The sequence below is a fragment of the Arachis ipaensis genome, chromosome B10 (assembly GCF_059453495.1).
Source record: "Arachis ipaensis isolate K30076 ecotype BB chromosome B10, ASM5945349v1, whole genome shotgun sequence".
Lineage (NCBI taxonomy): Eukaryota > Viridiplantae > Streptophyta > Magnoliopsida > Fabales > Fabaceae > Arachis > Arachis ipaensis.
In genome coordinates this window covers 115,165,929-115,183,455 of record NC_142435.1, presented here as the reverse complement: position 1 = coordinate 115,183,455, position 17,527 = coordinate 115,165,929, and the positions used below count along the sequence as shown (strand labels likewise).

Sequence of the window (17,527 nt, the reverse complement as noted above, 5' to 3'; positions counted from 1 at the left end):
AGAGGTCATTCCTTGACTTCTGGAGGTAACTTCTCTCTCTTAACACCAACATTTGACTTTTTCTTTTGTTAGATAGGATAGATTGCATGTTAATAATTGTTGCATGTATGTTTTGCTTGGTTAAAGTAATGAGTTTCTTTTCCAGACCCTGTTTTACAATATTTCACTAATTTAAATTGAACAATTGTGTTAAACTTGTTTGAAGACTGTAATTTGGAACATGAATTATAGCTAAGAACACACAACATGTGAGATTTGAGCTTAATTACATGGTTACATTATTTAACCATAATATTTTATTCTTGTGTGTTTCCTTCTCTATGATTGTAATCTATATTTTGTTCCATTCTATATGTCCATTGTTTAGTGTATTTACATGCTTGCATATGATTGAGACCATCATTTGTTATTAGCTCACTTATCCCAAATAGCCTACCCTTTCAATTACCTTTGTTTGCCACTTTGAGCCTTTTAATCCCCCTTCATTCTATATTTTACCACATCACTAGCCTTAAGCAGAAAAATAATTAATTACCCCAAGTGAATCTTTGGTTAGTTTAAGATAGAGATTGTGTATTAATTAAGTGTGGGGAACTGTGGGAACTTGGGTTGATGAAAGTGTACAATGTTCTATTGACAAAATATTGGGAATTTGGGTACCTACTCATGTGAAACTAAAAAAATTAAAAAAAAAACTCATGTGCATTGATATGTTATGTTTGCTTTTATGATTCAAGAAAAAAAAACAAAAATATTCAAATAATTAAGTAAATAATAAATAAGGGGACAAAATTACCCCAGTGTCAAGTTTAATAAAAGATCAATGCATATGTGGTGAAATTAAAAGGAAAACTTCGGTACATGAGTATGTGATACAAAAGTGGGAATTATGGATAGCTAGGCATGAATTTAGAGTTATATAGAGTGTATGTGTGTTAGGTGAGAGCTTAGGTTAGTCAAAGATTCGTATTATAGCACACTTGGCCATACATATATCCTCACCTTTACCTTAGCCCCATTACAACCTTGAAAAGACCTCATGATGTTTGCATTGGTGTACTAAATTTTTGTTGATTGGTTAGATGAAGAACAAAGTCTAAAAAGCATGACTAGAGAAGAGTAGAGTGATTAACCCTAGACACTTGAGAGATTAGAGTGTATATACACTACCAGTGAGGGTTCAATGCTTGATTTTATGTTCCCTGTTTTCATGAACTATCTTCTTACACTTGTCTTTTATTGTATGATTTGAATTAGTGGAATCTGATTTATGTTTGTCTTGAAGAGCTTATTTACTTTTAACCAAGTAGACAAGAATCATCTCAGCATATAGTTGCATTCATAGGTTGCATCTCATGAGTCTTACTTTCCCCCATTCATTCTTTTGTCTCCTTGAGCTTAGCATGAGGACATGCTAACGTTTAAGTGTGGGGAGATTGATAAACCACTATTTTTTTGTTTATCTTGTGCTCAATTGAGTGGTTTTTATCAAGTCTTTGCACACTTATTCATACAATTGCATGATTTTACAATTCCTTCCCAATTTTGTTCTATAATTGAAAACTTGCTTCCTAAGCCTTTAAATTGTATGTTTTTAATTCCCCTTTATACCATTCGATGCCGTGATCGGTGTGTTAAGTGTTTTCAAGCCTTATAGGGCAGGAATGGCTTAGAGGATGGAGAGGAAGCTTGCAAAAAATGGAAGGAGTACAAGAAATAAAGGAGATAACCAGTGAGGAGCGACGCGCACGCATGGCTCACGCGTGCGTGTGAATCGGAGTTCGCACGGCGACGGGTGCGCGTGCCTAACGCGTACGAGTGACACGCAACGATGACCAGTGACACGTGCGCGTGACCTACGCGTACGCGTGACATGCGCTACCTGCAGAAATCGCAGAAAACACTGGGGCGATTTTGGGCCAAGTTTGGACCTAGTTTTTGGCCCAGAAACACAGATTAGAGCCAGGGGACAAGCAGAGACTCAACAGACATTCTCATTCGCATAGTTTTTAGTTTTAGATTGAAATCTTAGAGAGAAATTACTCTTCCTCTAGGTTTTCTTCACATTCATAGAGTTCTTGTTTTTTATGCTTTTTATGCTTTTGCTTTGGATATTGAGAAAAGTCACTACCTCCATTGAAGTTGCTATTATTCTAGTTTGCTTTTTTATTCCTTTACTCTTTTATTACCCATTAACCCTGTTCGGATAAGTATGTTTATGATTTTGGAATTTATTAATGCAAAGAACTACTTTTACCTTTAATTAATTCTCAGCTATTATTCTATTTATCATGTCTTCTTCTTATTCTCTTTACATGCCTGTGAACGTTATATTCATGTCAATGGAGTAGACTCCCAACTTGACTTGGGAGTTGATTAAGAGGAGACCCTTGAGTTGGAATACTCAAGTGATTAGTTAAATTGGAAGTTGTTGGCTAACTCTCTATTTACTAACGCTAATCCTTCCATAAGGAGAGGATTAGGACTTGTGAATAAGAGTTAGCTCAATCACTTGACTTTCCTTTATTTAGTAAGGGTTAACTAAGTGAAAACAATAACCTCTTGCTATTCCACTTGGGAAAATCCAACAAGGATAGAACTTCCAATTAATCTACCCCCGGTCAAGGCTTTTTAATTAACTATATAAATTCTCTTTTAATTTTCGCTGCTTTAATTTACAATCATTTATTTTTCTGTTCTTCAACTCTTAAAAATTCTGGGAAAATTCCTGACTAATATAATAGTACCCTTTTGTCAACTCGTTAGGAGACGACCTGGGATTCCTACTCCCGATATTTTTATTCTAATTTTGTGACAATCCTTCTAAATTGATAAGCGGATTTTTGTTGGTTAAGAATGTAAGACCCGGTTAATTAACGGCTAATTAACCCATAAATGAGAATTTATTCTAGAAAGCCAAAAATGTTATTTTTATGGCTTAATATGATAGAGGAGATTGAGACGAGAATTTCGGTATCAATTTTATAGAAATCAGACCAGATTGGACCGAACGGGCAAAACCGGTCCAACCGGACCCAAAGTGGGCCCTTGGCCCAACTAAACTAAACCAAAATACTAGTTTTCAGCACTCTCTCTCCTCACTTGACACACTCACACGCTGAAAATGGTGGAGAGAAGGGGAAGAACACTCTCTCAAGTTCTCTCCCTTGGTTGATCTTCAAACCACCCTAACTTTTGATCTAGAACTCCGATTGCCGCACCGTTTGCGGCCACGCGTTCACCGCGGAGAGCTCTACAAAACCCATACAATCAATCTTGAGGTAAGCCACGTTTTGGTCTTCGAATTTCCAGCCTTGATTTCGAGTTTCATGAGCAAAAATGTTGAGATTTTGGGCTCTTTGATGTTATAGGACCCAACTCTCTTGAAGGAGAAGATTAATCTTGTCTCCTTGGACCTTGAGTAAGGTAAGATATCTCAAACCCTAGTGAGAATGTTGAACTTGTGGTTGTCGGTGTTGAGCTCTTGTGTTTTGGTATGATGATTGTGGCTTAGGTTGTGTATATGTGAATATTGGAGCTTGATTGGTGATTTTGGAAAGCTTGGGAGAGGGTTTTGTGTGATAAAATCTATTCTTGGAGGTGTTAAGACCTTGAGAGCTTGTGGACAAGTGGTTTGGAAGTGCTCCGGTTGAGCTTGGGAAATCGGCTAAGGTATGGTTTTGGTTTCCCGTATCTAATATGTAATGTGGTAGGAAATACTTAGGCTAGAGGCCCTAAGATAGGCATTGAATTGATGATGTTGTTGAATGGTTGAAATATATGATGTGATCATATATGTGATTATGAATATTGATGCCTTGATTGTGTGATATATGAGAAATGCATGTTGTGATATATGCTTGATGGATGAATGAGGTTGAATTGATGGGTGGTACCACGTTGATGGTGAGTATGATGATAATTATGTATAATGATGGTTGATTCGAAATGGAATTATTGGAAATTGGGATGAGGAAGGATGTATGACATGATATTATATTTGTCCTTTGGCCATTTGATTGAGAAGTGTTAAAATAGTTGGATGTGGTTTTGGAAACTTTGGTAAAATGTCAATGTGTGAGTTGAGGATGGGTTGTTGTTGATCTTGGTACATTTTGAATGATTTCAAAGAAAAGGGTTGAAATTGGCATGTTTTGATTGATTTTGAAAAGAGTTGAAAGTGGCTTGTTTTGAAAATGGCACTTTGTGGTTTTGTATAAAAACATGGTTTTTGGGCATACTTTGACGGGACATAACCTGGACTACGGATCTCTGATTTGTGCCAAATCTGTTTAGAAATGAAATTGGATCTGGGATGTCCATGCCGTTCGAAGAACGGGTGAAAGATGATTTAAAATGAGAGAGTTATGACCGTCGGAAGATTGGGGGTTGAATCTGTGAATTCTGCAGCTTTTAACTTAGAAAATTTTTGGCAGAATAACCCTCCGCGCGTAGGCGCACTTGGCGCGTGCGCGCCATTCTTCCAGGAAGCACCATCCACGCGTGCGCGTGGTGTGCGCGGGCGCGTCGATGCGCTGCGCCATATGCCTAGCTATTTTCCAGAGAGTTGTGCCAGAATTGTGCCAGTTTTGTGCCTGGGCGCAAGAGCACCCACGCGTACGCGTGGCTGACGCTTGCGCACCGTTTGGATATTTTTCAACCCGCGCGTTCGCGCGTATGACGCTTGCGCGTCGATGAGTTTTTGGCCATCCGCGTGTGCGCGTGGAGTGCGCGTACGCGTGGCCCTGTTTTCATCCCAAAGTTGATTTTTGAGTTTTAAAAGCAAAATTTCATACTTCTAAGCCTCCGATCTCACCACTTATATCTTAAATCATTATGATATGCCTATCATAAGGAAAAGGGCTAGTGAATGTGGTAACTTGCGAGTGAAGCAAGGGAAAAAATGAATGATCAATGAGGATCAAAGATGATTATGTGAGATGCGGAGAATGGCGGTGGAAGTGCTTGTTATGTCATAGGCCGAAGGGCCGTAATTGTTAATGAATTGGCTGGTTATGGATTTAACCATAAGCCGGATGGCTAGATTGTTGCCGTGTTACGGTGGAGCCATGATTATGGCTAAGTATAAATGCATATATTCTTTTGAATGAATTGTGAATGTTTGCACTTCCACCATCGGAGATGAGAGTTTCCCTGGGAGGAAGCAGTGGCCAGCCACCACGTGCTCCAGGTTGAGATTCGAAGCTCTTTTGACCCTATGTCGTAAGTGTGTCTGGGCACTGTGAAAGGCCCGGATGAGCTTGCCCCCGTAAATATTCACCAGTGAGGGTGATGGATATGGATCATGATTATGATCAAGTTTATGATGAGTATAACTCGAGTTGGGGATGCGCGACAGAGGGACAGTCCAATGGTTAGCTACCAGGACTTGTCGGGTTGGCTCTATAACCGACAGATGATATCATCAGCCACTAGGGACAGGCATGCATCATAAGCATACTACATGAATTGTTTGAGATTGCCTATTTGACTGCATATTACTTGCTAATTGTCTAAATGCCTTATCTGTTCCTATTTGTAAATCTCTTGTCTGATATAACTGTGTTTGCTATATTATACTCCTGCTGGTGATCGGGAGGTCTGAAGGAATTGGAAAGGGAAGTATTAGTTAGACTGAAGAATCTTTAGTCAGTTGCCACTTACGGTTTAGTTTGTTTATAAGCTTTGATATTATCTGGAGGAAGTTCTAGGATTGCCTTCGGCTTTCCTCTATTATTATGTATTATATATGTGGAAGCTGTTACCATGCTGGGGACCTCTGGTTCTCACCCATGTGGATTTTGTGGTTTTCAGATGCAGGACGCGAGGCTTCTCGTTGAGGCATGCTAGAGACTTCTGGATTAGCGAAGATCCTTGTTCTCGGGACTCTGTTTTGGTTTATATATCTTGTTTAGATACTTTTATCTCCATTAAATAATACAAACTGTGATGACTCCTCTTCTAGGAGATTTTTGGAGAATAGGTTTCTGTATTTGTGTCCCTTTGGGTTTCCTTTGGGGTTTCCTTATTTTATTATATGTATATATTGCTATGCTCGGACCGGTTATCTTCGCAGCCGGATTTTGAGTCTTGATATTCCTGTCTGACACTCCTTTGTATATATATGATCTCGCGTTAGCTTATCCCTGTTCGTTACGTTATCGATCGGAGTGTTGCGCTTTCGAGTTACGGTTTTTGTTTACCCCTTTTTCTGCAAAGGCTCCTACTTATAATCAATTATTCATACTACTAAACGTACTAAATTTTGGTTTTAGAGGTCGTAATACCTTGCCATCTCTGAATTATGACTTAAGCATAAGACTCTGTATGGTAGGGTGTTACATTATGGTATCAGAGCAGTTCGTTCCTGTAGAGCCTGAGGAATGGACTGACTATGCTTCTGTCCATTCTCTGTATATGTGTCATGTGCTGTTAGTATATCTGCTTGATATAATTGGCATAAACGTTCATGATTTGAAGTACTAGACTTCCGATATTGAGACTGATCAACTTAATATCGATTGTTTAGTGTGTATAGGAACCAGATGGCGTCTCGTGTACGCGGTAGAGGTCGTGGGAGAGGTCGTACTAATGCTCGTGCGCCGGAGACTAACCCTAATAACCCGGTGAACTTTATGACTGCGTTGGAGAACATGGCTGCTGCTATGCAAGCCACTGCTGAGGCTCTTGGCCAACAGATGAACAACCATGGTAATGACGGAGGTGGAGTTCAAGGCCCGATGACACTAGCGAACTTTTTGAAGTTTAATCCCCCGAAGTTCAAGGGAACTACTAGCCCGACTGAGGCCGATACATGGTTTCAGGCCATGGAACGAGCACTGCAAGCGCAGGTGGTACCTGAAGGGCAGCGTGTGGAGTTCGCTACCTATTTGCTCACTGGGGAAGCGTCGCATTGGTGGCAAGGAATCCGACGCCTCCTGCAGCAGGGTGATGATTATATCACCTGGGACGTCTTCCAAGAGGAGTTCTATAAGAAGTACTTTCTGACTTCTGCTAGGACGGCCAAGGAGTTTGAATTGTTGCAGCTGAAGCAGGGTACTATGTCCGTATCTGAGTATACTGATAAGTTTGAGGAGCTGTTCAGATTCTCACGTATGTGTCAAGGGACTCCGGTGGAATATGAGGAATGGAAGTGTGTTAAGTACGAAGGAGGACTCCGGAGCGATATTTTCAGTTCAGTGGGACCAATGGAGATTAAGACTTTCTCCGAATTGGTGAATAAGTGTAGGGTTGCTGAAGAGTGTGTGAAGAGGGCAGCCACTGAGAAAGGAAGTCACAGAGGATCATTCCCACAGAACCGAGGGAAGAGCTTTGCACCTAGAGGTCCGTCTTTCAAGAGGGGAGGTTCTTTTAGGAGGCCCAACAACAACTACTCCCAAGGGAAAAGGTTTGGGAAACAGCCTCAGAATGATCAAGCTTGTACTAGGTGTGGAAGTCACCATCCGGGAGCACCATGCAAGGCCGGATGGGGTTTGTGCTACAATTGTGGAAAGGCGGGGCATAAAGCCGCAAGTTGTCCGGAGAAGCAAAAGCAAGGTGCTGGGAAAGCACAACAGACTGGTCGGGTGTTCACCACCTCAGCTGTGGGTGCAGAGGGATCCGAGACACTCATTCGAGATAACTGTGAAATGGCTGGTCAAACTTTAAACGCTTTATTTGATTCGAGAGCATCGCATTCATTCATTGCATTTGAGAAAGCCCATGAGTTAGGATTGAAGATCGTAACCTTAGGTTATGACTTAAAAGTGTATAATGCTACCCATGAAGCCATGGTAACTAGGCTAGGATGCCCGAAAGTTTCGTTTAGGTTCAAGCAGCGTGATTTTGTCCATAATTTAATCTGCTTACCGATGATCGGTCTTGACCTTATCTTGGGATTGGACTGTTTATCCGAGAACCATGTCCTGCTTGATTGTTCTACAAAGTCGGTGTACTTTATGCCGGAAGATACAGAAGGGCCGGTCGTGGTGAATAATTATTACTTGAATTCAATGATGGTGAACTGTTCTGGAATCGAATGTCAGGGTATCCTGTTGTTAACCGCTGGTGTTTCGGGGTGATGATCAAAGGTTGGATCAGATTCCGGTAGTGTGTGAGTTTTCGGAAGTGTTTCCCGATGATATTGTGGAATTTCCACCTAACCGAGAGGTCGAGTTTGCTATTGAATTGGTGCCTGGGACGGGACCAATCTCAAGTGCTCCTTATAGGATGTCACCGTTAGAGATGGCCGAGCTAATGTCTCAGTTAGAGGAATTGTTGGGTAAGAACTTTATCTGACCAAGTGTTTCCCCGTGGGGTGCTCCAGTGTTACTGGTAAAGAAGAAAGATGGGAGTATGCGACTCTGTGTGGATTACAGGCAGCTGAACAAGGTCACCATAAAGAATAAGTACCCATTGCCGAGAATTGATGATCTCATGGATCAGTTACAAGGAGCTGGGGTTTTCTCTAAGATTGATTTGTGATCCGGTTATCACCAGATAAGGGTGAGGGGTGAGGATATCCCTAAGACCGCTTTCAGGACTCGTTATGGTCATTACGAGTATACTGTAATGTCTTTTGGGTTGACGAACGCTCCTGCAGTGTTTATGGATTACATGAATAGAGTGTTCCGTCCGTTTCTGGATAAATTCGTTGTTGTCTTCATTGACGACATACTAATTTACTCCAAGACTGAAGAAGAGCATGCGGAACACTTGAGGAATGTGTTGCAGATTTTAAAGGAGAAGAAACTCTATGTGAAACTATCTAAGTGTGAGTTTTGGAAGAGTGAGGTGAAGTTTTTGGGTCACGTGGTGAGTAAGAAGGGAATAGTCGTAGATCCAACTAAGGTGGAAGCTGTGATGGATTGGAGACAACCAACCACAGTAACCGAGATAAGGAGTTTTCTGGGTCTAGCTGGCTATTACCGAAGGTTCATCAAGGGCTTTTCGCAATTAGCCTTGTCGTTGACAAAGTTAACTCGCAAAGACACTCCGTTTGTTTGGACTCCTAAGTGCGAGGAGAGCTTTCAGACATTGAAGGAAAAGTTGACCACTGCACCTGTGCTAGTGTTACTTGAGCCGAACGAACCATTTGAGGTGTATTGTGATGCCTCACTAAAGGGCCTAGGATGCGTGCTGATGCAGCATCATAATGTGGTGGCGTATGCCTCACGACAGTTGAAACCTCACGAAGTTAGTTACCTACGCACGATTTGGAACTCACTGCGGTTGTGTTTGCCTTGAAGGTGTGGAGACATTATCTCTATGGGGTTAAGTTCCAAGTCTTCTCCGATCACAAGAGCTTGAAATATCTCTTTGATCAGAAAGAGCTTAATATGAGGCAAAGGAGGTGGATGGAATTATTGAAAGACTACGACTTTGAGTTGAATTACCATCCGGGAAAGGCAAATGTAGTGGCGGATGCGTTAAGTCGGAAGTCGTTATATGCGGCTTGGATAATGCTTCAAGAGGAGAAGTTGCTCAAGGGATTCGAGAGTCTAAAAATTGGTGTTCGAGAAGTATCTGGAACCTTGTGTTTGAGCCGATTAGAAATCTCGAGTGACTTTAAGTCCGAACTCCTAAAGGCTCAGGAAAATGATGAAGCGTTATGGAAGGTGTTACCGGCTATCGAGCAAGGAAAACAGTGGAGAGTGTCGGAAGAAAAAGATGGGTTATGGAGATTCAAGGGTAGGATCATTGTGCCGGATGTTGGTACCTTGAGGCAAGATAACTTAAAGGAGGCACACAAAAGTAGATTCTCCATTCACCCGGGAAGTACTAAGATGTACCATGATTTAAAGGCGATGTTTTGGTGGTCGGGTATGAAGAATGATGTGGCGGAATATGTTTCAAAGTGCTTAATTTGTCAAAAGGTAAAGATTGAACATCAAAGACCTTCCGGGATGTTGCAACCTTTAGAGGTTTCACAATGGAAATGGGAAAGTATTGTAATGGACTTTGTGTCAGGATTGCCAAGGACTAGGACTGGTTTTGATGCTATCTGGGTGATTGTAGACCGACTGACGAAGTCAGCTCACTTTTTGCCCATTCGGATGACTTACACCCTTGAGGAGTTAGCACGATTATACATAAAGGAGATTGTGAGACTCCATGGTGTACCTGCTACTATAATCTCTGATAGAGATCCTCGTTTCACTTCGAGGTTCTGGGGTGTATTTCAGAAAGCTTTTGGAACCCGATTAAGCTTGAGTACAGCGTACCATCCTCAAACCGATGGTCAATCCGAGAGGACGATCCAAACCCTAGAAGATATGTTGAGAGCTTGTGTTTTGGACCAACCGGCGAGTTGGGATCGGTATATACCGTTAGTGGAGTTTGCATACAATAATAGTTACCATGCGAGCATCGGAATGGCTCCGTATGAGGCATTGTATGGGAGGAAATGTCAATCTCCGCTATGTTGGTATGAAGCTGGAGAGAAAGGCTTGTTGGGACCGGAAATGATAGCTGAGACCACTGAACAGGTTAAGAAAATCCGAGATAGGATGCTTACGGCGCAGAGTCACCAGAAAAGTTACGCCGATCAAAGGCGAAAGCCCTTGGAATTTGAAGAAGGAGATCATGTTTTCCTTAAGGTTACTCCCACCACAGGAGTAGGTAGGGCGATTAAAGCAAAGAAGTTGAATCCTCGATACATTGGTCCATTTCAGATCCTGGAGAGGATTGGGCCGGTGGCGTATCAGGTGGCTCTACCACCTCATCTTTCGAACCTGCACGATGTGTTTCACGTGTCGCAGCTTCGGAAGTACACTCCTGATGCTAGCCATTTGTTAGAACCTGAATCGGTTCAGTTAAGGGAAGATTTGACGCTTCCAGTGGCTCCAGTCAGAATCGATGATACTAGTATCAAACGGTTGCGTGGAAAAGAGGTTTCATTAGTCAAAGTGGTTTGGAGTCGAGGCGGTGTTGAGGAACACACTTGGGAACTTGAGTCGGAGATGCGAACGGATTATCCGCACTTATTCTCAGGTAATTCAATGTGAATTTGAATTTTGTGGGCAAAATTCCCAATTAGGTGGGTAGAATGTAAGACCCGGTTAATTAACGGCTAATTAACCCATAAATGAGAATTTATTCTAGAAAGCCAAAAATGTTATTTTTATGGCTTAATATGATAGAGGAGATTGAGACGAGAATTTCGGTACCAATTTTATAGAAATCAGACCAAGATTGGACCGAACAGGCCAAACCGGTCCAACCGGACCCAAAGTGGGCCCTTGGCCCAACTAAACTAAACCAAAATCCTAGTTTTCAGCACTCTCTCTCCTCACTTGACACACTCACACGCTGAAAATGGGGGAGAGAAGGGGAAGAACACTCTCTCAAGTTCTCTCCCTTGGTTGATCTTCAAACCACCCTAACTTTTGATCTAGAACTCCGATTGCCGCACCATTTGCGGCCACGCGTTCACCACGGAGAGCTCTACAAAACCCATACAATTAATCTTAAGGTAAGCCACATTTTGCTCTTCGAATTTCTAGCCTTGATTTCGAGTTTCATGAGCAAAAATGTTGAGATTTTGGGCTCTTTGATGTTATAGGACCCAACTCTCTTGAAGGAGAAGATTAATCTTGTGTCCTTGGACCTTGAGTAAGGTAAGATATCTCAAACCCTAGTGAGAATGTTGAACTTGTGGTTGTGGGTGTTGAGCTCTTGTGTTTTGGTATGATGATTGTGGCTTAGGTTGTGTATATGTGAATATTGGAGCTTGATTGGTGATTTTGGAAAGCTTGGGAGAGGGTTTTGTGTGATAAAATCTGTTCTTGGAGGTGTTAAGACCTTGAGAGCTTGTGGACAAGTGGTTTGGAAGTGCTCTGGTTGAGCTTGGGAAATCGGCTAAGGTATGGTTTCGGTTTCCCGTATCTAATATGTAATGTGGTAGGAAATACTTAGGCTAGAGGCCCTAAGATAGGCATTGAATTGATGATGTTGTTGAATGGTTGAAATATATGATGTGATCATATATGTGATTATGAATATTGATGCCTTGATTGTGTGATATATGAGAAATGCATGTTGTGATATATGCTTGATGGATGAATGAGGTTGAATTGATGGGTGGTACCATGTTGATGGTGAGTATGATGATGATTATGTATAATGATGGTTGATTGGAAATGGAATTATTGGAAATTGGGATGAGGAAGGATGTATGACATGATATTATATTTGTCCTTTGGCCATTTGATTGAGAAGTGTTAAAATGGTTCGATGTGGTTTTGGGAACTTTGGTGAGTTGAGGATGGATTGTTGTTGATCTTGGTACATTTTGAATGATTTCAAAAAGAAAAGGGTTGAAATTGGCATGTTTTGATTGATTTTGAAAAGAGTTGAAAGTGGCTTGTTTTGAAAATGGCACTTTGTGGTTTTGTATGAAAATATGGTTTTTGGGCATACTTTGACGGGACATAACCTGGACTACGGATCTTTGATTTGTGCCAAATTTGTTTAGAAATGAAATTGGATCCGGGATGTCTATGCCGTTCGAAGAACGGGTGAAAGATGATTTAAAATGAGAGAGTTATGACCGTCGGAAGATTGGGGGTTGAATCTGTGAATTCTGCAGCTTTTAACTTAAAAAATTTTTAGCAGAATAACCCTCCGCGCGTAGGCGCACTTGGCGCGTGCGCGCCATTCTTCCAGGAAGCACCATCCATGCGTGCGCATGGTGTGCGCGGGCGCGTCGATGCACTGCGCCATATGCCCAGCTATTTTCCAGAGAGTTGTGCCAGTTTTGTGCCTGGGCGCAAGAGCACCCACGCGTACACGTGGCTGACGCTTGCGCGCCGTTTGGATATTTTTCAACCCGCGCGTTCACGCGTATGACGCTTGCGCGTCGATGAGTTTTTGGCCATCCGCGTGTGCGCGTGGAGTGCGCGTACGCGTGGCCCTGTTTTCATCCCAAAGTTGATTTTTGAGTTTTAAAAGCCAAATTTCATACTTCTAAGCCTCCGATCTCACCACTTATATCTTAAATCATTATGATATGCCTATCATGAGGAAAAGGGCTAGTGAATGTGGTAACTTGCGAGTGAAGCAATGGAAAAAATGAATTATCAATGAGGATCAAAGATGATTATGTGAGATGCGGAGAATGGCGGTAGAAGTGCTTGTTATGTCATGGGCCGAAGGGCCGTAATTGTTAATGAATTGGCTGGTTATGGATTTAACAGTAAGCCGGATGGCTAGATTATTGCCGTGTTACGGCGGAGCCATGATTATGGCTAAGTATAAATGCATATATGCTTTTGAATGAATTGTGAATGTTTGCACTTCCACCATCGGAGATGAGGGTTTCCCTGGGAGGAAGCAGTGGCTAGCCACCACGTGTTCCAGGTTGAGACTCGAAGCTCTTTTGACCCTATGTCGTAAGTGTGGCCGGGCACTGTGAAAGGCCCGAATGAGCTCGCCCCCGTAGATATTCACCAGTGAGGGTGATGGATATGGATCATGATTATGATCAAGTTTATGATGAGTATAACTCGAGTTGGGGATGCGCGACAGAGGGACAGTCCAATGGTTAGCTACCAAGACTTGTCGGGTTGGCTCTATAACCGACAGATGATATCATCAGCCACTAGGGACAGGCATGCATCAAAAGCATACTACATGAATTGTTTGAGATTGCCTATTTGACTGCATATTACTTGCTAATTGTCTAAATGCCTTATCTGTTTCTATTTGTAAATCTCTTGTCTGATATAACTGTGTTTGCTATATTATACTCCTACTGGTGATCGGGAGGTCTGAAGGAATTGGAAAGTTGCCACTTACGGTTTAGTTTGTTTATAAGCTTTGATATTATCTGGAGGAAGTTCTAGGATTGCCTTTGGCTTTCCTCTATTATTATGTATTATATATGTGGAAGTTGTTACCGTACTGGGGACCTTTGGTTCTCACCCATGCGGATTTTGTGGTTTTCAGATGCAGGACGCGAGGCTTCTCGTTGAGGCATGCTAGAGACTTCTGGATTAGCGAAGATCCTTGTTCTCGGGACTCTGTTTTGGTTTATATATCTTGTTTAGATACTTTTATCTCCATTAAATAATACAAACTGTGATGACTCCTCTTCTAGGAGATTTTTGGAGAATAGGTTTCTGTATTTGTGTCCCTTTGGGTTTCCTTTGGGGTTTCCTTATTTTATTATATGTATATATTGCTATGCTCGGACCGGTTATCTTTGCAGCCGGATTTTGAGTCTTGATATTCCTGTCTTTGACACTCCTTTGTATATATATGATCTCGCGTTAGCTTATCCCTGTTCGTTACGTTGTCGATCGGAGTGTTGCGCTTTCGAGTTACGGTTTTTGTTTACCCCTTTTTCTGCAAAGGCTCCTAGTTATAATCAATTATTCATACTACTAAACGTACTAAATTTTGGTTTTAGAGGTCGTAATACCTTGCCATCTCTGAATTATGACTTAAGCATAAGACTCTGTATGGTAGGGTGTTACAAAGAACTGTACTCGCAACGTTATTTCTATATTAAATTCTTAATCGGCTAATTTCCGCCCGCATCAACTTGAACAAAAAAGAAACTAGTTTTTTCATTTGAAACCAAAGACTTTGTGCTTCATCATTGTGCCAAGAATCGCCTTTATTTCTTCAGAAAACTTCATCCAACCATAAGCAACATGCAGTTAAATCTAAATGGACAAAAAAAATATAGTCAAAATATCAGCTTAACAATAATATGTATACTCAAGTGTTACAACAATTTAGTACACATATACCTAATCATGATTTGGTATATGAGTCGATGGAGGAGAATGTCGAGGAATCAAATTTGAATTTTGTGCACTATTTGCACTATTTAGAAGCATAAAGAAGTGCTTGGTGTTTAGCTACAGCATAATCTTTGTTCTTGTCGAAGAATAATTCAGTTTGATAAATGACCTAAAATTGACACAGATTAATTACAAATGTTCCAAAGAAGAAACAGAAGACATGTAGCATTATGGCCTTATGTTATACCATATGTGTGTTCTATTTATGATATGAATTTAATTTGTATGCATCATCAATGTGAAAGAGTTTTTCACAAACATCCAATCATCAAATGACAATGTAAAATTTTTTGTATTGATGGTGCATAGTAATTAAACTTTTATGGTCTGATATGAAAACCCCCTCCCCCCCAAAAAAAACTCAACTTACATCACCGGCATAATGACAAATTATGAAGTCACTAAGTGATAACTTGGGCTTGCTAAACCTTTTATGGTTTTTTGAAGGTCTAATACAGCTTTTGAGCAAAAGTTTCATGTGTTGATCTTGAAAATATGCTGCATCACACACACAACACACAAAGTGATGCAGAGCTATCAGAGCATGAATAAAAATACTTTAAGAAATAATTAATTTTAAAAATACTTACCAAGCTTCATCCAAAAGAGTAATAATGCCACCAAGTTTCTGAAAATGAATGCATAAAAATTATTTTTAAAAGAAATACAAGAACAATAGCATCATTTGTATGCTAACAAGAATAATGACCATGGAAATAGTTATAACATTTTATTTCACTCTTTAAGGAGAGGGAGATAAGAGTAAATATGTGTACGTACGTTCACATAAAAATTCATTTTATAATAATCAGATTTAGTAATATAATTTTTTCCTTTCTTTTGAGAAAAGGCTGTTGATACAACCTTGTCTCCATATTGATAAAAATGTTACTGATTACTAAGTTTCCATTCCTTTAGCTACTGGAGAAAAAAAGGAAGTCCATTTCAAGCACTATATTTGATTTCAAAAAAATAGTCAAGTACCTTATTTAACACATTAAGATCATATACCAAAATGCATGCTATAAGAGACAATCAACGTTAAGAATTACGAATAAAACTATGAACCTTTTCAATGAGTAAAGAATAAAATTTATATTATTTTCTATGAACTATTTAACTCAATCAAAGTGGCCAACAGAACAAACAAATAAAAATTAATAATCGATTCTATATGAACTAGTTAACTCAGCGAATTATAAAAATTAATCGTTTTGTATTTTATATTAAAAATAAAAAAATCAAAGGAGAAAAATACCAGAATCAATATGCAATACTATTGAAAACATAATAATCATTAGTGCTATCTTTTTGCGAAATTATTACTCTAACTGGAAGTACGTTATATAACACCCTACCACACAAAACCTTACACCTAGGATGTAAAACAGAGGTGGCGAGACGTTACGACTTCTAAAAATAAAAAACTTATATATATAATATAGTTGAAGAAGATTTATTCTAGGAGCCTTTGAAGACAAGTTAAAATCAAAAACGGTAAAACGAAAAGCGCAATACTCACAACAAGAAAACGATAAACGGAATAAGATAAGAGAAGCTAAAATAGATATAACCGAAAGAGAGTTCTAAGGTACAAATATCAAAGCTCACAACTCGGTTCGCGAAGATAAACCGGCTGAGCACATAAGTATATATACATATATATAAGAGAACCCAAAACAAGCCCAAAATACAGAGTTACAGGACCTATTTCTCTAAAATAGCCTCTAAGAAGAAGTTAATACATCAAATACATAAGCAGTGGAGATAAAAGTATCTACATATATACATATATCCAGAATAAAGCTCCAAAGACAAGGATCTCCGCTATCAGAAGCTTCCAGCATGCTTCAGCGAAGTGCCGCCTGACCTGCATTTGAAAACCACAAATATCCATATGGAATGAGAACTGGGGGTTCTCAACAAGGTAATGGTGTCGCATACATAATATATAAGGTCTCGGGAAAGCTAGAGGCAATCCTAGAACTCTGTCACTCAAATTATAAAACTTAACGAATTAAAATGGAAACCATAAACAGAGGTAGTCTTCTAAGATTCTTAGACTTAACCAATTTCTAACTAAAACCCTCAATTATTCTCTTCCTCCACAATCCTTCCAAACTCTAGTAGATCCACATAAACAAATAAGACAGACAAAGTAAATACAAGTAGAATATAGATACAGGAGATAGCAAATATAATAGGTAAATAATATAATCACATAGACAAACCCAATTAATGTACAAGCATATGTCATAATTTTTTTAAAAAATAATTATGTCAATTAAAATTAAATTCATATTTTAACTAATTAATATTTTTTATCTTAGCTAATTAATATTTTTATTGGTATTAAAAGTTTAAAACTCTTTTTTTAATTTTTCTTGCAGGAACCATTAAGGAGAAAAAAAGAAATTCAAAGAGTCAATGACCAACCTATATACAGAGAAAGATCCAATGCAACATGAATGTCTTCTCTTTTCTTGTGCTTAATCAAGCCACCAACTTTATCGTAGCTGGCCAAATTGCTTCCCCAACATAATAACAAAATAGTACACGTGTTGTAAGAAGAGTTATGTTATGAGAATATCTATAAACTTAAATCTGTACAGTATAATTTACCTTAAAAATAAAGAATAATTTTAAATAAACTTAAACAATTGTGATTCTCGCGTTCACACTCTACAAGTTCTTTTTTTTTTTTTGTCAAGTGGATT

At 39.7% G+C, this 17,527-nt stretch overlaps 1 protein-coding gene across 1 annotated transcript; it reads left to right on the top strand.

Moving 5' to 3' along the window:
* Positions 1–6,545: 6,545 nt before the first annotated feature.
* Positions 6,546–17,241, top strand: LOC148581393 (uncharacterized). The gene is made up of 2 exons (XM_088492365.1): positions 6,546–7,656; positions 17,201–17,241. Exons 1-2 carry the CDS (start codon positions 6,546–6,548, stop codon positions 17,239–17,241), a joined length of 1,152 nt encoding a protein of 383 aa, XP_088348491.1.
* Positions 17,242–17,527: the final 286 nt, after the last annotated feature.